Below are 22,252 nucleotides of genomic sequence, written 5' to 3'. Positions count from 1 at the left end.
AAATGAAGTTTAAATGGCATTTTTGTTATTAAATTGAACTATTCTTTTAACATGTTCAGTTTTATTAGTTATGTAATAAATTTATGACTAATAAAAATAAAAGAAAATAAATTACAACTGACAGAATAGTTGCCTTTAATCGCTAAAATTGTATGGGGATTTTTTTTTTACCATTAAAATTACGAAATTTGATTATTAATTTATTTATAATAAAAAAAAACTGTTTTTTAAATAATGTTACAATTTTTACAGTAGTTGTGATTATTCTTAAATTACAACAAAATATTATGCAACAACTTTTCATAATCATAAAAAACGGCTTTGACCTGACGCCCACCAAAAAATCGCCCATTCAGGTCGACGACAGCTAAAAAGTTTAAAATTAATGTCAGAAATTATAGTCACATCCTTTTAAAATACTCTGAAGCTCACCCTTTATCGCGGATTCCAAACGTTTGAACTCTACATAAATCTGCACTGCCTCCTCGGGCACAACGTTCGGGATCTCCTTGATGACAACTTTGACAACATCCCCGTACTTTGTGTTGCACTCGTCTTTGACTTCTGGCTCAAGGTCTTCGTCCACCTCTCCCGGACCAACCATATTCTGCAAAAAAATTTACTTTTTGATCCTCGCAAAATATAATTACAAGTGAATTACCCTTAGCAAGACTGCCTTTGAGGGATTCTTCATCATTTCGGTGATGGTGAGTTCATCGGCAGCCAAACTGGCAGGGGTTGATGGGGTAGGTGGAGCAGGAGGGGCAAACAAGTTTTGCGGCGGAGGAGACGCAGGCGCCCCACCAAACAAAGTGCTCACAGGAGGAGGTTCGTGGACGATCCGTCCACCCCTCTTGCTTGTCTTCTCAACCTGCAGGGCCGTGGAAATGCCCTGCTCTTGTCTGCCAAGACCTTGGCCCTCCTTTAGATTTTAAGAAATAATATAATCATACAAAATCAACACAATCACAAAACCTTGTAGCCGAACTTGGCCATGATTTTGGCTGCCACGGAGCCTCCTTCGAAGGTGTTTCCACCACTCTTAGGGGTGCTACTAGGGCGAGGAGGACTCTTCTGCTGCTCCTGAAGAGACGGAGGAGGAGCAATGGCCGCGCCCCCTCCTCTTGAGACTCGAGGCTTTGGAGGTTCTTCTTCCTCGTCACTTTCGTGCTTCCCAGCAAAACCTTTGAACCTTTTGACCTCGTCATACCTTGAGGGACTAAAGATTAAGAAAACATAAATAAATTTGTCATAATCAAAAATAAAACAACAATTCTTACTTGCTGCGCTTATTATTGTCATCGCGGTTGGTTTTGCTCTTCCATTTTCCTCTTTCTTCATCATTCTCCCTGCTTTTTCTTTCTTTCATTTCTAAATTAAGCTCTTAATGAAGCAGGGAAAATAACGATTTAATGAAATTTACCTTGGACAACAGCTTCATAATCGTTTGGCCACATAGGGTCGTACTCGTCCTCCCAATTCCACTCCAACTCATTGCTGGCAGTCTTCGGAATGTGACTAATTGTAGTTATGGGCAAGACATTACTCCTTGACTCCTGGACAATAGAAAAGATTATTAAAAAAAATTAATAATTAAAATTGAAAAAATTTACATGAAAGCCAGAGACGAGAATTGGCTTCTTTTCTGATCTGGCGTCGCCTGGCGTTTTTGCTTTTTTCAAATTTATGACCGGCGCCAAAGTCGGAGGAGGCTTCCTCATCTGCTCTCTTTTCGGCTGATTGACCAACTGAAAATAAATAATTCAGTAAAAATTAAATCTCTTAGATAATTTTTCTATTTATAGCAGGAATAAATAAGACTCACAGACTTTTCCAAAAAAGGCTTAGACAAATCCTGTCAAATTTTCGACAGATTTCATTAAAATTATTCTAATTCAAAAGAAAAGTCTTTTACTGCTAGAGATAGGATCTTTTTTGGAGCTTTGTGGTCAAATACCGGCGTGGAGTTTTGCTTCTGCTTGATCTGCAGTTGCGACTGCATCATTTTTATGCTCGAAGACCAGCCGGAAACTTGCTCCGACTTGTCCTTGCTCATCCCGTCATCGTCGTCGTAGAGCGACATGTTTGCAGGAAATTTTGTGCGAGATTTCACGAAATTTAGCACGGAAAATCGTGCTGCGAGGTCATCGAAGATTCGAAATCCAAAATTTTCCACATGAAAAATGTAAACACACGCAAGAGCAAAACATAGCGAAGAACAGTCTTGCCAACGTGATTCCAATGCCTGAAAATGAACTTCTTAACTTTATTTCCATTGATATTTGAATTTTTGCCAAATTTATTGACGATGAAATAATAGGAATATGAGTTTCATAATATTCCTTCAATACATTAATTTTTGTGAATAATAATTAATTATTAATGACCCTTGTCAATTCGGTGATCGTGTAGGCAACTGGCGCAACAGAGCTGTTATGCAGGTTGCGTCAGGCTTTTAATGAGGCGTTGAAGTTTAAAATATTCTCTATTTGTCTATTCTCTCATTTCATTGAATGCAAATTATAATTTCTCACGAAAGGAACAATTTATTTACTAGACCGAAAACTATTAAAAAATAATACCGAATTTTCACATTGTAAAAGAAGCTATGGTCCGCAACCAGTGCACAAACTCAAATCATCTCTGCAGAAATACATGCTATTTTAAGTCTTTTTTTAATGTTAGTTTAAAATAAAATTACAGAATGTTATAAATTGAGTAAATAAAAATGCAATATTTGGATATCAATAATTAGCAAAATGTTTATTTCATTGAAATGCAAATGACTAAAGAACTCAGGTCGTCTTGTTTTTTAATAAAAACAATTTTTACTGCGAGGAAAAAGCCCAAGTTCTTCATTTTCATGAGTACGTGTCAATTTGTTCAAACAAATTTATTTCAGTATTATATTATCATTTTTTATGCCAATACATAATTATGGGTCTTAACGGCATGGCAATGTCCGCTTTATTGAACTTATAGAAGGCAAGCTACAAAATAGTTTTTTGAAACTATACGTTTGTATTTCAAAACAATTAAAGTCTGATAAATTGAAATGAACTGTAATCGGGAAACAAAAATTTTTCTTCAGAATTTTTTTATGTCTATATAATTAGAAAGACTAGTAACATTAATTAAAAAAAAAATAATTTAAGTAGTTCTGAAAGTAAAATAAAAATCTTAAAAAAAAATGTTGATGATGTACACTTGCGTAGTGCTTTAGTAGCATTCTATAGGGAGTTCACAGATATAATACATTATTTCGGAGCAAGGACCGCGGTACAATTTGGCAGACCAGCCAGAAACGAGTCGGACGCAGCCACTTCTGCTGGCGTCTTTTGGACTCCATAGCTCGCTGCTTGTGTCCAACATTGTTCCATCATACCACCGAAAATCGTGTCGTCCAGTGACACCTAAGTCCTTTGCTGACAGCCACCAAACAGAACCATCTATTATTCAAATTAAGTTGAGTGTTTAAATTTTTTAATTTAATTTGTGTATTACAATCTCCGATTTTAGTGACTTCACGCCACACTACATTTATGTCATCTTGAATTTTCAATGAGGCTAATTGCAATCCTTTTTGCTTGCAAGTGCTGTTAGCTTCTTCCCAAGTCGTCTATAAAAAGAAGAAAATTAATTAATATAAATAACTTTTATTTTCAAGATCTACTCACGTCTGCTGGGAATGAGAAGAAATATCTTTTACCGTTGGAGAGAATCCTTAAATTATTGAAAGAACCTGAAATTTTTAGAAAGAATGTGACATTTTTTAGTATTAAAATACAACTAACAAAAATAATTTGTTTAATATAATAATTGTTATAAGACCACTAATTAAAAACCAACTTACGAGCCTTCCGGCAAATTGAAGATATCATGGGCAAAGTCTGGAAAAAGTATACGGTAGGAAGGAATATTTTTAAACAAAAAGTATTTTAAAGCGGTCCTTAAACTTTTTCTTTTGAAACTTTTACCTTTTCTTTTTGTTTTTTAAGTGTGACCAGCGGAATTTCACTTGTTATGGTCATTATCTCCTCAGAAGTGAAAATATTTTCTGAATCCAAAGCTTTATTATCTCCCAAAGAAATCTAATAAAATAATATAATAAAATATATTTATAAAACACACGCAATAGTGCGCAAAAACTTCTTTATATTAGTCATATTGATAAAAATAGAATTCGCAAATTCTTTTATAATTGCACGTTTTATAATAACTGCTCCTTTTTTCACCTCTTTGGTCCAGTATTTGAATTCTCCATTGTTCCATATCAGGAAGAAGTTGAAGATGGCCGTGGCGATTGTTACAACGAGGAGGACTATACTCAATATCAGAATTTTCGAGACTGAAGAACTTAACTTTTTATCCGCCGTCTCTTTGGACCTGGCAGGAGGAGGCAAGCGCCTCATCTTGTACGAACAGTGCGACTCTTTAAATTCCAATAGTGAAACAAAAACTTCCTACTAAAACACTTTTCTTTCTAAAGATTCAAGAAATTCAGTAAATGTTATCGGAACAGGAAACATTTCAAGGCAACTTTTGACGAAGAAATGATTAAGAAGGAAGGTGATTGCGCTTTGTGGTTATTTCATGTATTTTAAATAAAAACCACTTGGCAGCAAAAGTTTTTATTAAAACGAAGTACACAGAGAAATGTAGGAATTTTATAAAATTAGTTCTATTATTAGTGCATTATTATTATTATTAGTTTATTTGTTTATTTTATAAATCGATGTTGTAATTGTAATTAAAAGAAATTAATGTACATTAAGAAACACTTTTTAAATTATTTATCATTCAATATTATTTATTTATTATTAATTTGTTTTACGGCTCAAAGATTAATTGATATGTACTTTAAATAATTTGAAAGAATTGAATAATTTTCTAAATAATTCAATAAATATAAATCTGTGGTTTCTGAAATATCCGTGTAAAAACAAGCTTAATAGCCACTATTCAGAGCGCAAAAGGGGATAATTGGCCGAAGCTGATTTTCATCCTTCGATATATATCTTTTTTTTATCAGAGTGCTCATCTTTGGCGAGGAGGACACGTTAATCCCATTATATGGATTTCTCGAGTGAGTGAGAAAGAGGCGGAATGCGAGAGAGAGCGCGCAAGAAAGGCCGTGTGCATGCACTAGGTCAACCAAGCGCGCGCGAGGGTGCGTGCGCTCTCTTTTCCACCCCACATATTGATTCACCCCTGCCTGCCTTGGTCACTTCAACAACCGGTTAACTCGATTCGGCTCGGTTTAAGGGCCATTCAGCCCTGCGCTCCTCCTCGCGCTCGCGCGTCACTCCCCAGCATCGACCAACGCAGAGTTAGGCAACCGGTTCCTACACGCAATTGGCACCCCTATCGACCAAAGTGGGCTAAACTACCGGTTTCGCACTAATCACCAACGGTCCCAAACTTTCGCCCTAAAATTTATTTCATCAGGGATAAAGATTTTTAATTAACTCGAGCAAAATAAAAATTTGCGAAATTTCCATTCAGATTGCGAATCTCAATCGACGGACGGGCGATCAATATTTGAATGAGGAAACCGGTTCTTCGAGCACCGCCCCCGTATCGCCAGTTGCCCACTTTATATACTTTACTTTCGCGATCAGTGCATGTCGAGTCTCGCAGGCTGTCCCGATTGCAGAGCGTTGTTTGGATTACGGGCCGGCCGATGGTGACATGCACTTTGTCCTGTAAGTTTTCATTTCTGCCGATTCGCCGCCGAGTCTCTCATTGCGCCGGAAATCGCTTATCAGCGCAGAGCGCTTTGATTGAATTTTGCGTGACAAGTGTGTATGTGCATGGCTATAAATTAGCCACATTCGCTTTTCGGCTCGATCCGGCCGCAGCGCGGTAGTAAATTCAGCCCGCTTTCATTGATTTACGACGAAGCAGAGAGGCAGATTTTTCTCCTTTGAGATAGGCAACTTGAGACTCGACGGCGAAAGATCAAGAGCAGCTTGTACAGCTTTTTGGAAACTATTGGAAAAAGAAAAAATTTCAAACGCTCCGTTGCACTCTCGCTCCCTCTCAACTTTGCTATGCCGAATTCATTTTGATGAAAACGACAGTTAAATTAGGGAAATTTACGTAGGTTGTATTTTAGAAAATTAAGAATTAGGAGAAAGAAATCATTAAAAAATTTCAATTCTTACAATTTTTAGAGTTGAATATTTGGCACGAATCTCATGATTCTCATGGAAGTTTTAATTATGAAAATGAGCAAATTGTAGAATTCTTCGAGGAACAAAATAAAGTGCGTAAGCGTATTTTTGTGCAATTTTTGAGACAGAAATAAGGCAGTTTAGCACAGTTAAAACGTGTTTTACTTAGATAAAATTCGCCACATCTCATTTTTTATATCTTGAAATTGGAAATTATGAAGGATTCCAGGATGTGGTTAAGCTTTTTTCACAAAAATCACAACACAAAGAATAACTTGGATTTTACGAATTTTGTCATCATCTGAATTTTATAATAAAGTTTTTTTGCCTCATCACAGTTATCATATTTTATCATAAGAAAGGAAGTAGGATTTAGGGTAATCAAGAGGCTCTTATTTTATAATAGAATAATAAACTTTTAACGCCGTAAAACTCTTTCACCTTTATGCTTGGTATACAAAAAAAGGTGCCACTTTTAAAGAGTGAAGATCTCAAGTGTTCGCTCTCTTTCTCACTTGTTCTATCAAAGAGACGATGAATAATTAAAAGTCGCCCAGGGAAAACGAATTCGACAGCCTTGACCTTTGACCCGCGCGGTTCAATAAAAGCAGTGGCGACGAATTTCATTTTAATTTTTTCCGGCCGATTTATATACTCACGCGAATGTCAGTCATTTGTCAAAAGGAGCATTATATCCCACAAAATGTGCTTTTCCACTTTGAGAACAGAAGTGGCGCAGAGTGCCAAAAACAAATCTGCCGCATTTTGAATTAATCTCGGCCGCAAAACCAACGGAAAATAAAGTTGAAGCCCCGACTAATTAATTGAAGTTATCGGATTAATTGACCACATTTTTTACCGCTGTGGTTCTTTTAGATTATTTTGTGTATCATTTGACGCGAAAGCGGAGAGCATTTTGCTGCTCAGAGCATTTAATTTCCTGCGTGTGGTGAATAGAAAGTGTCGGTCTTGGTGGCGCCTGAATTATGCCCGCTGGCGGTATTCCTCTGCATTTCCATTTTTCTCTCTCAGTTCATCCGAGAGAGAGTTCTGCTGTCTGTCGGCAAAAATGGACCAAAATTGTTCCATCCCCAAATGCTAAATGAGAGGCACGTGTCGGAGTGACGATTGGTTTGCACAGTCGGATCTATCTTTCACCACAGGCTATCTGTTAATTGCTCGCAACGAGTGGCGTCTCTCTATGTACGTCTTTGCAGTAGAAATAGCGAGGAATACAAATACCGTAGACTGTTGCTAGGTAATTGCTGCGACCAACGCACCCTTTCCCGTATTGACCTACATCTCATGAGGGAAATGCATCCTCTTTATACATAGCAGAATGCGTCATTCGCGGCTATCAGGAAAGGCAGACACGATAAAAAAAGTGCGCTGCGTGTAGATCCGTGGGTGTTTTGACTTTCCTCCCCTTAAATGAAGGTTAGCAAATATTATTTTCCCAAGAAGGTAAAATTGTGGAAATCGCAAAAATGTCGCACTTTCTTTGAAATAGATTTTTCATTATTTTCGTTTTTAAATAATAATAAAATTTATTGACTGGTTAACTTTCAATTATTCAGAGATAAAATATTGCATTAGAAAAAAATGATCTGATCTTATTTTATGCATCAATCTTACTTTGAAAAAAGAGCTTTGAAATGTATTTTACTGAACAAACTATATGGTTGAAACTGGTAATGAAAACAAAAATTTCAACAGGAATCTAAGCTCATTTTACTAATTAAAAATTATATAATTATTAATGAGTGTTTTTATTTCAAAATCTTTTAAAGCCAAATTTTCGCTGACGTTGACCATTTTAAACAAATCAGTAGAAATTTTCAAGAAGAGAGCTAGAATAAAAAAAAAATACACAAGAAAGGAATTTTTATTTAAATTTAAAATATTTTAATTAATATTTATATACGTTGTAATTTTTATGACAGTTAAAGTGCCTCTTTTATGTCTTGAAAATACAACCACGCACTCAATATGTGACATAATAATATAATATATTCTTCCTCTCACTATCAAACGCGTGTCTCCCTATTTACACCTAATATTCCAATCCGGTTGCATAATTAGTGGAAAGCCTTAGAGAAATCGGCTCTTTCCGTTCACTCCGTCGCCTTCGCACTTCTACGGTTTCTCTCTGAACGAAAAAAAAATATGTGAAATGATTCTAAGGACAATATTATAACTATAGGACTAAAAAGCATCCGATTCGGAGCCGAGGGAACAACCTGCTTTCTGGGAATTAAGAAGCAGGATGGAAAGAAAGCAACAGCATTTGCTTGAATAAAAGTCGGATCCGAAGAAGGCGCCGAGTGAGGAGCGCGCATTCGGCATAGCAAGAGAGAGAGAGAGAGAGAGAACGAGCGGCGGGGCTAGAGCGGGGCGCGATTGTAGTAGGTGGGTGGTCGGGCCGAGTGGCGCCTGCTCATTCACGGGCCTATCGATCTGGCTGACAGGAGCACCGAGAGCACCACCAGCACCCTCGACCCTCTGGCCGACGCCATCTTGTTCGCCCGTGAAAGCGCTGCCTGTGCTCGCAGGGTGCCTCCCAGCATGGCGTCCTGAATCCAGGCGCACACCCTGAGCGTCTACCTGACTGTGCGTGTGGTGAGCAGCCGCCCGACTGAACCCTCTTCTTCGCAACTCGACTCGTCCTAGTTCACAAGGTACCTTTCAACTTCATTCTTAGCCCTATAGCAGGGGCGGATGTATTTCCCCACTTTTCCGACCGAATTTCGGCCCGAATCTGTGGCACTCGTTGACCCTTTTGGTCCTGGTGCGTTGCTCCGGAGTTTGAGGTCACTCTGCGACTCCTTTCGCTTGGGCACCGCTCGCGGTTGCGTGGGTTGCCTATAGGTCAAAGTTGCTTGCCAGTGGTTTTCATTGAGGGAATTTTCTGTGAGTCAATATTCTGTGGGAAAAGTACTCGGACCCTTTGTTTTGTAAACTGAGCCTATTGGTTCTTTCAAAGTTTGTAAAATATAATTTTTTTTGTTGGTTTTGGGAAAGCTTTTTATAGACAAAATGCGATTCGGATTTCTGATTGATTCAGAATTTTGAACCTTAAGTGGAAAATCATGTTTATAATATATGAAATTTACTGATATATTTTTTTCTTTTAAATTAAATTTGCGTGTTTATTTTTTGGTTGTTAAAAAGCCCATGCCTGCATGTGTTTTGTCTTGCATTTGGCATTTATGAATAATAAATTAAATTTTGAAAGGGAAAGTTTTACGCCCACCAACTTAAATTTAGAACTTCCCACGTCAACTTTACCTTTGATAAATGATGATTTTTATTATTTCTACTTAAAACTTTTGAATTAGAAACTAAGCCGTAATCTATAAAGGAAAATTTTCAACATGATATAAAACTTATTCTTTCATCTTCAAATCTTTTAATTTTCCTGATTACTTCCGTTTTGTTTTATTAGGCCAATATTTAATTTTAATTTTTAATCGACTCTTTATATATCTATCCTCTTTAACTTTTATTTCCAACGTTGTTAATTTTTGCACAATTCGATCTTTTCTTAACAAAAGCGGCGATTCCGAGCGAGCGAGCACCCACTCTTTAGTTGCGAGAGAATCTGTTAGGGGGCAGATTATGGGGCGCGCAGAACATGTGTGAACTTATAGGAAATCAATATTTGCCCAAAATTCGGACTGGCTGTCCCCGTGTTAACGATTTATTCGTTTCCGCTGCTTTTTGCAACTGAAAATTAGACTGTGGCGGCCGGAGGGCAAGAAATTACTAGCAAGGCTCCGCTTTAATTGCACCCAAGAGTAGTAGAGTCGTGCACTGGCGCGGCGGACCCCAGCAAAACTTGACCTTAATACACTTTTTGAGCCTGCATTTAGAAGTAAAGCCGTTTGCTTTGCAATTCCTCCGCAATACTCGTCTTTCAAAATGAAAATTTATATAAAAAAATGTAATTAATTTTAGAAAATTCTAATCAACAGGAACCATGTCGCCTGTATTACAAAAAAGAGAAACGGCGGGAGGAAGGTCCGAGACCCTGCCTTACGCGCCACCTGAAGCAGCAGAAAAGGTCATCAACCCTTCAGCAACCGAAGCGACCAATGTCGCCGGTAAGTAAAATAGAACCTCTTGAACTAGAGTTGCAAAACTCTCCCCGCGAGGCAACTGCTCCGTCACTATTGAGCGCTGCTAAAAAAGGAATGATTTTATCGAGTGTTGATTTTTGCACAGTTTGTTGAGGTCGGGTCGTTTTTTATGATGGCAAAAAGAAGCGTCTTAAAGATAAAAAAAAATTGTCAGTAGTGTTCTAAGTTCGAAACCACGAATTTTGCTAATGCACTCAAACAATGAGGGGGAAAATTAAGGCCATTTTCAGACAGTAAAATTTGAAAAAAATTTAAAAACAAAAACTTTTAAAGAAAAATTATAAAATAAAATGCTCAATTATATTTTTCGAGAATTTTTATTACTTGATTAATTAAAAAAGGTAGTGATAAGAATATTTGAATTTATGTAAATGAAATTTAAAGTGGCCCGCTATTTGCACATTTTGCTATTTTTGAAACATGTAAAAAGAAATAAAATAGAAATTGGTTTTGCAGACCCAAGTGAAGAGGCGTCAGCAGAGCCAACAAAAGAAGCTGGCGAGGAGCTCAGCGAAAAGGCGATGGATATGGCCGAGCACCTCGCCGAAGATATCGGGATCCCCACGTGGGGTCTCATCGCAATTATCGTAGGTAAGAAGCGTGTCCCTCGGTTTCGATTTCCGCCGCCTCACTCATCTCCTGTGCATCACTAATGCGTTTTCCGTGCGCTTCTCTTATTGTTTGCAGTTGTATTGCTGGTAGTATTAGGCATAGTAGGATTCTGCATTCGACGGTGTTGTAAGAAGAGACGCACCAAAGATGGCAAAAAGGGCAAAGGCATGGACCTCAAGAGCGTCCAGCTGCTCGGAGGCTCGTACAAAGAAAAGGTAAACAGATGACGTCCCTCGGAGAGCCGTCCAGCATGCGGACGGCTCAAACCTTTCCACTACTTTTTTGCCTGATCCCGTACGTTTCTCAAGTTTTTCATATGGATGCAATATATATCTCTCTCGATACATTAAATAGTCTCACATTTTATATCAAGTTAGACCTCATCAGCACACACAGACAAAAATTATAATAACGATCCAAATAAAAAACCTCGGAGCAGCAGCTTTTTCTGGTCTTTGGGTCAGAATTGGATTTAAAAAATATTATTTAAAACACATTTTCTAGGACACAATTACATCTCCTTTTGATTAATAGTTCCCATAGGATGCTCATGCTGCCGATGTTTGCATGAATATCAATTTCACTCAATCAAAAACACACGATTTTCAAAATTTGACGAAAAATTCCACATTCCTGACCGAGACGAAGAATATTATTTTCAGACGAAGAGTCATTTTTTTTAGAAGAAGTGCATGTTGGTTGATGATGGATTGGGCATGTCCGGCGCCTGTTAACTGTAGACTTATTCCACAACTGGCCGAATGACGCTCGTCACATTGCAGGTTCAGCCGGACATGGAGGAATTGACGGAGAACGCCGAGGATGGAGCTGACGAGGGCGAGAGCAAGCAGAGCGAGGTCAAGCTGGGAAGGCTCCAGTACAAGGTAGAGTGAATGGTAGGCAGCCGACGGGACACGGCCGCCCGGCAGGTTGCCTAACTCCGAATGCGACAGGCGTTCTAATCGCTTCAAATTGCAGCTCGAGTTCGACTTCAATACCAATAGTTTATCTGTGACCGTGATGCAAGCGGAAGATCTGCCCGCCCTTGACATGGGTGGCACTTCTGACCCCTACGTCAAAGTCTACCTCCTGCCGGACAAAAAGAAAAAGTTTGAAACCAAAGTACACAGAAAAACTCTCAGCCCCGTCTTCAACGAAACTTTCACTTTCAAGGTTTGATAGAAGGAAAAATTTATTTTAAGGAAATGTTAATTTTGCTAAAATTATTTCAGAATCTGCCATATGCAGATGCCATGAACAAAACACTGGTTTTCGCGATATTCGACTTTGACCGCTTCTCCAAGCACGACCAGATCGGTGAGGTTAAATTACCTTTGTGTCAGGTGGATCTCGCACAGACGATCGAGGAGTGGCGCGACCTTGTCAGTGTCGAGGGCGAGGGCGGTCAGGTGAGTGCCCTTCGAAAACCGATACTCCCACCCGTCCCAATCAAATACAATTTATTGTCTGCTCAGATCACCACCACATATATGAAATCTCTAACTGTTTATTCTCGCCGGAACAATGACATTAATTATTCTCTAGTTCGATATTATATCGCCTGATTTTTACTGACCAGCATCTTCTTTTCAGCAGGCACACGATTTTATTTTATTTGATCAATTATCTGTCTTCGATTCGTGAATTAATTACAATTATCTCTATACATACTATTACGAATGCTTCTTTTATATTATATACTCTCACACCGTTTGATTGAGTTTGACTTGTGTTTTCATTTGGTTGGATTTGACAGAGCAAATTAACCGAAACACCGCCTGAGTCCACTCTCTATATATATTATACAGACTTTTTACATTTTTTTATATATATGCTTGACACGGAAAAAATATTTGCATGCAGAGTACGAAAAAAGTTTTCCTCTTTTTGATATGTTCCGTCGCCGCCTTGAATTTTGTCGCACTTTTTATTACGAATTTTTACACTTTCAAGAACAGATATTCTCACGATTTTGATTTTTCTCGTTTGGCTGTTTTTCAATATACATTAAAAGCTTGTTAATTTAGTTTTTTCTGCATGTTTTAATTCTCTTTGTTTGATTTAAACAGAATAATTTATTCATCGTGTCCAGCCCATAAGTTTTGAATATTTAATATATTCCAAATTCGAATTTTTTAGACTTTTTCTCTTTATCTCTCACATTTAATACCAAGGTGACGAAAATTTCAATCACAATTCGATCCTTACTTTAACTAAATCATTACACTTTTCGTCACCTTGAAACCTCTTTATAACAAGTCACTTTGATCCTTTGACGTTGACCGACAAGTTTTGACCAAGGAAAGTATGTTTTGCCAATTTCTATTCACTCTCCGTCCCAACCCCTGATCAGAATCATCGATTGAGCTCTGCATGGCTTTCGATCAAATCCCCTCTTCTTAAGCCCACTCTATGTCAATTCTCTTCAGTTTCTCAAATGGGCTGGATTTTAAACTAAGAGCACACTTCTGTGTAAGTCAGCATGACACCAACTGAAAAGTAAATATATAATACATGTTACTTTTTTTCAACTTAAAATATATAGTCTGGCGCTAGATTTGTGAAAAAACAGCGCGAGATGGCCGTGGTTTCATTATTTCTGCAACTCAAAGCTCAATATAAAAGTCATGGCATCGTGGAAATGGTTTTAAAATTAACATTTTTATCTAGGGGCTGGGAAAAAGTCACTTTTCTAATTACTCAAACTTTATTTGGCCTACGTTAATAACAAAATTAAGTCTTCTTAATTAAAAAAAATATATTCCTTGGGTCTAAGAGAAGATGCATATTATTTTAATTTCATAATAATATCAATTTTCAAAGGGCGTTAAACTTTTTTCATGACTTTGAAATTGTCTGAAAATAGTATTTCTATATTTAAACCTACTTAAATAAAACAGCATAATTCTTGGATGTATTTTTGCGTGCAAAAAAAGACACTGCGTTTAGGCAGTCTGATTTTCATAAAATTTTGCATACTACTTTCAAATAATTAATTAACTAATTTTAAATTTAACCGAAAAAGCCAAAAGATTATTTTTTGAAAATAAGTTGACTTATCACACACAAAAAAAGAGAAAAATTCCTCTCATTATATCAATATTGCAAAAGATTAACAATCATATGGTACATAAAATTGAAATATCACAAAATATTTTTCATGTAAAAAAATATATAATATAAAAACAAGATCATTTGACACTTTTCCCAGAACTTATTTAAACATGGAAATTAAATTTTGAAAAAAGGAAGTCTGCACATTTCCACGCTCCCAATTTGCAGTATGTTGCATTTTCTTAATTACATTTAATTTCTGCAGATGTCGGAACTACTCTGTTGCATGCTTTGCTCTGGTCCTGCCCACGTATCATATTAATTTACGATCAATTACCACAAAATACTGGTTGGCGGACAAACTCAGGCTGCGAACAGACCCTTTTAGCCGCGCGCTTTCCTCTTCTCCTCTCATAAAATTACTCTCTCAGACATGCCACACGCCATAAACCAAAATTAACCATGTGTGCATCTCGTCCTGAGGGACCAGGGCAGCAGTAAGGATTGATCTCTGCTCTCTCTCACAATATATATCTCTAGTCACCCCCGTATATAACAGAAATTACTCCACTTTCCACCACTCTCCCTTTTATATCTCATCATCTATACGCTTACGCCGATTTATATTGTTACGATTTTTTATATATGCCACATTAAACATTATGATCTTTATTATTTATTTTATTCATTTTTATCAATCTCGTCACGTTTTGTATTCTGACATATTATATCAGCAGACTTTTCTATATATATATTTACGACATATATTTTAACCTTTTTCAAACTACTCAACTGCCTTTTGACTGACTGATTGATATTTTTTGGTTACCTTTTTGATCAAATTGTTAAGGTGATTTTTGAATGAATTATTCATGTTGATTCTCTCTCTCTTTTTCCCATAAATTTTCTCTGCTCTGCTTTTGGCCTGTGTATGGTTGTGATGCCCTCGACTCAATTGCATGCCGCTTCAAACTCCATCACGTAAGTACGCTCAATTCCACACGGTTGGGATTTTTTATTCTGGCAGCGCATGATTCGTTCGTTCGTATTTTTAATCCGTGTCTCTTTATCTGCATGTGTCGCACGCGTAGCTCGTTTTTAAATATATTATAATGCTTCATTCTCACTAAAATTAAATAAAAAGTTTCGCAAAAAATATGTATATTTCTCTCAATTGGAGAAGGATGTGTTGTTTAACTTTTTTATTTAAATTAGCTAACTGGTTCATCTGTGTGGTGTTGCCTGCAATTGATTGGGCGAGTTTCAACGTAGGAAGCAAGAATTGATGGCGATAGATTATTTTGATGTTTCTATTTTGATTCCTATTAACTTTTTCATTATATTCAAATCGATTCTCCACACCGAGAAGCGATCGGGCGCCGCATCGAGCCGCTCCTAGCTCGATGGGGCGCCCCTTTAATTATTGTGACATGATCTGTGGTCGTGTCTCTCTCTCTCTATTTCTCTTTCTCTTAATTGTGTCTGTTTCACGTGTTGTCTCTTTCTCTCTCCAATATATGTTCCTTTCTTTGATCGAACCCCCTGCTCTATAGAATCTTGTGGATTTGCAGATCAATATACATTTATTCGATCTCGTTTGTGCAGAATAATTCACAAGTCAGTCTCCTAGCTGCTCCCTTCTCCGAATCTCTTCTTTCTTAACCCGACCTCAAGACTTTAATTCAAATTAAATAAATATACGATTAGCAGCGTTTTGTTTGTTGTTATCATTATTCTTTCTTTTTAAGTGACAGCAAATGAGTTTTCTTAATTATTTCACTCTGTTGTAATGTGCTGCAGCCACCAGTTGATTATTATTATTACTATTGATTGATTGATTGATTGATTGATAGAGGCGATTGGTTTTAATTTTTCCATTATTTTCTGAGGGCTCTGCCGCAAGCGATGCGTGGAAACACACGTTTCGTTTGCGGATAGTCTCTTCAGATAATCACTCCTAGGCTGTTAGAAAGCTATTATACATATTGTTAAATATGAATGTGAGCTCAGTGTTGTGACTGTAGAATTAGCTGTGGTTCACAATTTGTTTATAAATATATTAATATTTAAAAATTTAATTACATCCAAATTCCAAGGAAAATTTAAAAAAAGGAACCTCGAACATTGCGAATTTCTCACACCTTAATCAAACTCATTTTTCATATTGCTGCATTTTCAATAAGGCCTCTCTCTAATTTAAAAAAAAAAATTGTCATATTCATTTCATTATAAAAATAACAATTTTAACAGCCTTATTGTAAACAGCTCATTAAACTAATAACACAAATTAATTTACTAATTTCTCTCCTTCATTCAAACTAATCCAGAAACACGTTTAATTTTTACAGATTTTATTAATAATACTCGATGTTTCTCATTGGGCCGCAAAACGCTGCAATTCGCTTTAGCCCGCACTACTTATTCTAAATCAAAGTATTTTTATAGTTCCTGTCAAAAAGGAACGTGTTTATAAAATTACAAAATTTTAGTCGCTCAGTAAAATACAATCGAGTGATCCTCCTTTCACAGACACTAATATTTATACAACCAACCACACTTATTATGTGTACGTACGCTAGTTGCTTCAATATAATTAACTATTTGTGTGTTCCGACCCGAGAGAAAAAGAAATGACTTGTCTCCGTTTCGCGATTTTTATTTAAAAAATAAAAATCGCGAAACAGAGCTCATGTTGCGTTTCTTTTCAAATGTGACACGATTATGTCAGTAAAATTGTAAAATATTGAAATTTGTGTCGCTGCCAAAAACCTCCCGAGTTGTCAAAACGCCTTCGCTCGTTTCATCCGAGAGGAAAGTTTCAGCGCGAAAAATCGGTTTGAATGTCCGAGCGCCGCGACTTTCCTTCGTCGGACGCGAGCGACTCCGTTTTGCCAACGTGGTGAAAACGAAATCTCCTGCCCGGCTCGTTCCACTCGGTCGGCTAATCAGAGATCGAATGTTGCAGGAAAACAAGTTGGGTGACATTTGCTTCTCTCTGCGCTACGTGCCGACTGCCGGCAAGCTCACCGTGGTCATTCTCGAGGCAAAGAATCTTAAAAAGATGGACGTCGGCGGTCTTTCTGGTCTGACACCTTTTGATTCCTCTCTCATCTTTTTCCGCGGCCGTACTAATTGAGCCCAATGGTTCTGGTCTTTGCAGATCCTTACGTGAAGATCGCTATCCTGCAGAATGGCAAACGACTCAAGAAGAAGAAAACGAGTATCAAGAAGTGCACATTAAATCCGTACTATAACGAGTCCTTCTCGTTTGAAATTCCCTTCGAACAAATACAGGCAAGTTTAAAATCATTCTGTTTTTACTAGTAAAATAAAATTTTTAGTAAAAAATCGGCTATTAAACCTTGACATGCAGAATGATTTTCAACCATATTATTTAATTTAAAAAATTAAAATCTAAAAAAAAAAATGAATACCTCTAAAGTGCGTTTCTTTAAATATGAAAAATACCCTAGAGACCAACCTTAGCGTTAGGTAGCATTTACAAACGAAATGTCTTGTTTGTCAATAATTTCAATGAGAAATCATTATATTAAATAATTACCACGCTATTTTGCTGATTTCTCATCTTGATTATTATTTTAATATTTTCATGTTCACTTTTATGGAAAATATTGTATCACTATGAAATTTAAAAAAATATGAAATTATTTGATCTGTGCAGAAAGTGAACCTGTCAGTGACGGTGGTGGACTATGATCGTATTGGCACCTCGGAGCCGATTGGCCGGGTGATCCTTGGCTACAACGCGTCTGGCACCGAGCTGCGTCACTGGTCAGACATGCTGGCCTCGCCCCGCCGGCCCATCGCCCAGTGGCACACCCTTAAAGACCCCGAGGAGTGCAAAGAGAGCGGCTAAGCGGCCCGACGCACCCCCGACCCCCAATCACCAAATGAATTTGAGCAGAACTTTTCTCACGTCCCAATTTTTTGCATTAGTTGGAAAGTTCTTTATAAATATATTATATATTGAGGATAAAAAAAGAGTAAGAAAATGTTCGGTCCCTTTCAAATTCCGTTCGCGTGTCGTTTTGGGTAATTGAATCTTTTACGTTACGATTCTGCTCAAATTTCTGTATACACAAAATACCAAAAATTTCAGAGAGTTGTGGTTTTCTCAGCAACCCTTTTGTTCCACACGCCAGACGGTCTGAAACTACGTTTATGTTTACGCGACCAAAATCAAGCAGTGTTATATATTTGCTTTAATTTCTCCTCTCAGCAGGATTTGTAGCCTCCTGGCCTAACTAACTAATAATCATTGCGAGACGCAGCCTTGAATCAGCATGAATTACGAAAGTGCACAACTCTCTGCCAGATTTAAGGATACTAGAGTTACAAATTAACAGACACAAGAAAAATATATATATTCCATGGTTTTTATCGATTTAATTTTTTCACTCACGTATGTTATATTTATGGGGAAAAAATTAATAAATTCCGCGTTGTTTCCATATGTATCAATTGCCGCACCTCTCATCGATTGGATGTTATATTGGGAAAAAGAAAGAAGCAGAATAATTAATTATAAATCGCTGTTGATGTTGAAATCTGATTTTTATCAAAACGGAATAATTATAATTAAAAAACTGAATGGTCGTGCGCGCATTGACTGCGCGCCTGCCGCACCGGTACGTAGCGGAAGATTGGATTACACTTAAATATAAATAGAGCTCAATTGTCACCTGATCTCCTGAGTTTGATTGATAAATATATGAGCAAAAGAGGATATGAACAAGAAAATTAATAATAATTATAATAATATGAGAAGAAAAAAACAGATGCCATAGGTGCTTACACGTTGAAAGACATTCGATGGCGCGTCATTCACTTATATGTAAAAAGAATCACAATACCATGAAAAAATGAGTGTGCATAAAAAACGAGCAAGGCGTTTTCATATCACTATGATTACATAAAGTTATCATCACACCCTGTTATTTTTTGATTTGGTCGAAAACAACTGTATCATGACTATGTATAACTGTAAACTACATAAGCAACCCTTTACAAATTGTGATTTGAAGCGTATGAGATAGAATAGGCTCTGCCTTTTTTCCGACCTAGTTGACCAAACGCCGTATATAGTCAACAGTTACGAAAAGCAAGATTAAGGATTATAACGTCACTGTGTACATTACTACATTGATCAGAAAATTTTAAACTATTACCGACTCGCCTCGAACGCCACTTCTGGAATTTCCTCGAAAACTCAAATCCCTGTGTTAAAAACTTATCATTTTCCCCACATCTGTTTTTTCCTTCTTTAAAGAGAGATAATGATAATAATAATTCTTGATTAATTTCTCCACCGAGTTGAGTTTCCGGAGGTCAGAGTGGCGCTCTTATGCGAGTCGAAAAACTTATTAATGAGGAACCTGTGTTTTTGCCATACGTCCTGTTCTCTTTGAAATCGAGTCGATGTGTGTGTTACTAACCTTTGTTTTGAGGTAAAAACACAATACCGGTGAGCGCCGCTCGCTCGGGGATGAAAACCATATCCCCCGCACGCAGCGCCCGCACCCTCTCATGTATGGAAGGTACTGCTAGTAATAAAATTGTTGATGATGTGTTGTTTTATCACACTATTGAGCAGCAAGAAGAACAAAACTTGTATCTGTGTGCGTATGTAAATAATCATTAGACACATATTGTTGGCAAGGAGTATTTAAAGAAAATAATAGCGCGAAAAAATAAGAGATATAAATATAACACTCTCAGTATAAAAGGAAAATAACAACAACAACAACCATCACTACTTTTCTCTATAAAAAGAAAAACATTTTTTGCGATATCAAAGGATTATGAATCGTTCTGTAGCTGGTCACACCCAGTACCAAGACAGGTTAAATAATAAATAAAAAATCTATATATATATTATACAAATATATATAAAGGTAAATACGAATTATATATATGAATATAACGTCTTCACACTGTCGGTTTATTGTATGGCAAAGCTGCGTAATTACCATAATGGAGTACGAATATATGATTGTTATCATTATTTCCTATACTCCTCATGAGTAGAACAATGTTGTACCACTAGTTAATCAAAATAATAAAAATAAACGAATAAAATGTAGCATTAAATTGTTACCTGCCACGATTTTTCTTTTACTCTTAACCTAATTTCTGTTTTTGGTTAAAAGTAGACAAGTCGAGTTTGTTGGAAAATTCAACAAGGTGATTTTATTCAGCATTAACGGTTCAAACTTTAACAACGACAAGATAATTCAATAAGTTAGAATCAACTACAAGTTCATGGCAAATACTTCGGTTTGATCAATGCTAAATTAAGTACTGGAAAGTCCTACTTAAAATAGCACGTCTAAGGACATAAAATTGATGTGGGAATGTAAAAACTAATAACCTTAAGGTGCCGTGTCTAAATGAAAATAAGCTGAAGTCCTTGAGGAGAAATGAAACTGCATACATTTTTGTATGCCTATCACTCATATTCCTTTGGGATCAACAATAAATTAAATATTGCAAACTAAAAGTACAACAAAATATTATGAACTGGGATAGTTTAACAAATAAAGGAATTTTGAGCTTTAAAAATACTAAATGATAAGCCAAAAGAAAAGAGAAAAATGACTTCTTTGGAGAAAAAATAACTAAAAAAATCTGACTAAAATTATTTGTGAATGATCTGGACTTGCCATTTCCATATTTTTGGTCTCGAAGGCAGTTAGAGCAAAAGTAACTAACAGGAAATCATAATTACGTCCATTCCCGGTGCAGTTTCTCAGCGATGGGTTTCAAGGCTAACATCTTATCCTGGATGACGTCTGTGATCTCCTTTCGAGCAGTCACGACGTCCACTTTGCGGTTTTTCAGAGAGCTCAGCAGACCCCGCAACTGGATCGGATTCCCAACATAAATTGTGATCTACAAAGAATAAATTAGTTCCTGTTTTGGCTGTAGTGAAAAAAATCTACTTTTTTCCCTGTTTGCGGCCGATATGGAGGTTCATTTGGAAGAATTTCCTCCATCCCTACGTGCCACATAGGGATGATTGTTGGCACCTCGGGGCAGTCCCAGACCAGCTTACCGACTCCCCACTTGATTCTCATTGGTTCCTGGGTCATGTTGACTTTTCCCTCAGGGAACACGTGCACCCAGCTACCTTCGGATAGCCTCTCGGAGCAAAACTTGATTGCTTCCTGATTTTAAAATATAAGTTGGTGCAATTTTTAATATAAAAAACAAGTTTTACCTGTTCAACTCCGGCACCTCTTATCACAGGTATGCACTTCCCCATCATGAAGAAGTATGAGTGAATTTTGTTAGTAAAACAAATGTCGTGAGCCGCCAAGCTCCATCTCATCACATTTCTGTCACACAAGTGCTCCCAACTATTAAGCATCGCTAAAATTATGCAGAATTTAAGAACATAATGTAAATGATATAAAAATTAATTCTACAAACCTCCCCAAAGACCAGGATCATCCATACATGAATGATGATTTGAAACGGTGATGAGAGGAATTTTCTTTGGCCTATCCAGCTCGGCGTGTAATATTTCTTTGTTGAAAACTTTCCTTGTGTTCAACTGGGCTACAAATTATAAATATACCTTATTAATATATTAAATTTTTATAAGTTTCGAGTAACTTACAAGTTATGACTTTGTTGATAAGTCCAACAGAACCTAAAACAAAGCTGCTCAAAAGTTTCCAACATCTTGAAGGAGGTTGTCGAAGGATGGGGAACATCCAATCAGGGTTGTAAAGGTTGACGTTGTTGTTGTTGCTCATGATTAAAATCCAATTTTTTTTGGTAAAAATATAATTTTTCTCTTCAGAACATTCGCTGGTTTCTGTGGAACTGGTCGGTCCGCTCTAGTTTTCCAGCTTAATTTTGGCCTTGATGACTTCAGAGAAAATCTTCGACGGATCCATGGATGGTAGAGTCTGCAAGAAGGAAAAAAACGAATCAGCCACAGCCACAATTTAGAATGACTGATGTTTCAGCGGCTTGATGCACCAGAAACGTTATCTTACATTTGCTGCAGTCAGGAAAGAATATTCTCTGACCTCCGACAGTCAAGAGGACCTTGTTGTTTTTATTCGTGCCATATGGGAAGAGTGATTCTGCAGCTTCTGCGCAACAAGACTTCTGCGCATAGGCTCTTATTATTTCAAACTGGTTTGCTTGAAAACCTTGGCCTAGAAATATCTAGAAGCTTCCAAGTTGTCAACAATTTTTTCTATATCATCCTCGAACCAGCACAAAAAAGAAGCTAGG

The 22,252-nt window shown here is 37.1% G+C and overlaps 4 protein-coding genes across 8 annotated transcripts; 1 reads left to right on the top strand and 3 right to left on the bottom strand.

The window, feature by feature from the left end:
- Window positions 1-187: 187 nt before the first annotated feature.
- LOC132198133 (splicing factor 45) lies at window positions 188-2,213 on the bottom strand. 2 transcript variants are annotated; one of them, XM_059621945.1, is made up of 9 exons: window positions 1,916-2,213; window positions 1,826-1,855; window positions 1,614-1,748; window positions 1,424-1,556; window positions 1,281-1,371; window positions 976-1,219; window positions 662-922; window positions 433-607; window positions 188-367 (listed from the first exon to the last, which is right to left on the bottom strand). In XM_059621945.1, the coding sequence occupies exons 1-9, from the start codon at window positions 2,081-2,083 to the stop codon at window positions 273-275; spliced, it is 1,332 nt and encodes a 443-aa protein (XP_059477928.1). In that variant the 5' UTR covers window positions 2,084-2,213; the 3' UTR covers window positions 188-272. The 2 variants fall into 2 exon arrangements, with proteins under 2 accessions (XP_059477928.1, XP_059477929.1); XM_059621946.1 differs by lacking the exon at window positions 1,826-1,855 and having other exon boundaries at window positions 1,958-2,211.
- Window positions 2,214-2,736: 523 nt separating this feature from the next.
- On the bottom strand, window positions 2,737-6,818 carry LOC132198140 (uncharacterized). The gene is made up of 6 exons (XM_059621961.1): window positions 4,236-6,818; window positions 3,978-4,091; window positions 3,854-3,890; window positions 3,678-3,742; window positions 3,505-3,619; window positions 2,737-3,449 (listed from the first exon to the last, which is right to left on the bottom strand). The coding sequence occupies exons 1-6, from the start codon at window positions 4,410-4,412 to the stop codon at window positions 3,220-3,222; spliced, it is 738 nt and encodes a 245-aa protein (XP_059477944.1). The 5' UTR covers window positions 4,413-6,818; the 3' UTR covers window positions 2,737-3,219.
- Window positions 5,588-20,098, top strand: LOC132198134 (synaptotagmin 1). Of its 4 annotated transcripts, none has more exons than XM_059621949.1 (11): window positions 5,588-5,705; window positions 8,645-8,854; window positions 10,151-10,279; window positions 10,772-10,906; window positions 11,003-11,142; window positions 11,716-11,811; window positions 11,906-12,100; window positions 12,160-12,336; window positions 16,947-17,064; window positions 17,142-17,275; window positions 17,664-20,098. In XM_059621949.1, exons 3-11 carry the CDS (start codon window positions 10,156-10,158, stop codon window positions 17,856-17,858), a joined length of 1,314 nt encoding a protein of 437 aa, XP_059477932.1. In that variant the 5' UTR covers window positions 5,588-5,705; window positions 8,645-8,854; window positions 10,151-10,155; the 3' UTR covers window positions 17,859-20,098. The 4 variants fall into 4 exon arrangements, with proteins under 4 accessions (XP_059477932.1, XP_059477933.1, XP_059477930.1 ...); XM_059621950.1 differs by having other exon boundaries at window positions 5,589-5,705; window positions 11,710-11,811; window positions 16,956-17,064; XM_059621947.1 differs by having other exon boundaries at window positions 5,589-5,705; window positions 11,710-11,811.
- A 511-nt stretch (window positions 20,099-20,609) lies between these two features.
- On the bottom strand, window positions 20,610-22,236 carry LOC132198138 (tafazzin). Its single transcript, XM_059621958.1, has 6 exons — window positions 22,009-22,236; window positions 21,624-21,918; window positions 21,434-21,562; window positions 21,222-21,373; window positions 20,944-21,168; window positions 20,610-20,893 (listed from the first exon to the last, which is right to left on the bottom strand). The coding sequence occupies exons 2-6, from the start codon at window positions 21,760-21,762 to the stop codon at window positions 20,726-20,728; spliced, it is 813 nt and encodes a 270-aa protein (XP_059477941.1). The 5' UTR covers window positions 21,763-21,918; window positions 22,009-22,236; the 3' UTR covers window positions 20,610-20,725.
- Window positions 22,237-22,252: the final 16 nt, after the last annotated feature.

The sequence above is a fragment of the Neocloeon triangulifer genome, unplaced genomic scaffold (genome assembly GCF_031216515.1).
Source record: "Neocloeon triangulifer isolate White Clay Creek 2 clone unplaced genomic scaffold, ASM3121651v1 ptg000012l, whole genome shotgun sequence".
Lineage (NCBI taxonomy): Eukaryota > Metazoa > Arthropoda > Insecta > Ephemeroptera > Baetidae > Neocloeon > Neocloeon triangulifer.
This window is presented reverse-complemented; position numbering and strand designations above follow the sequence as displayed.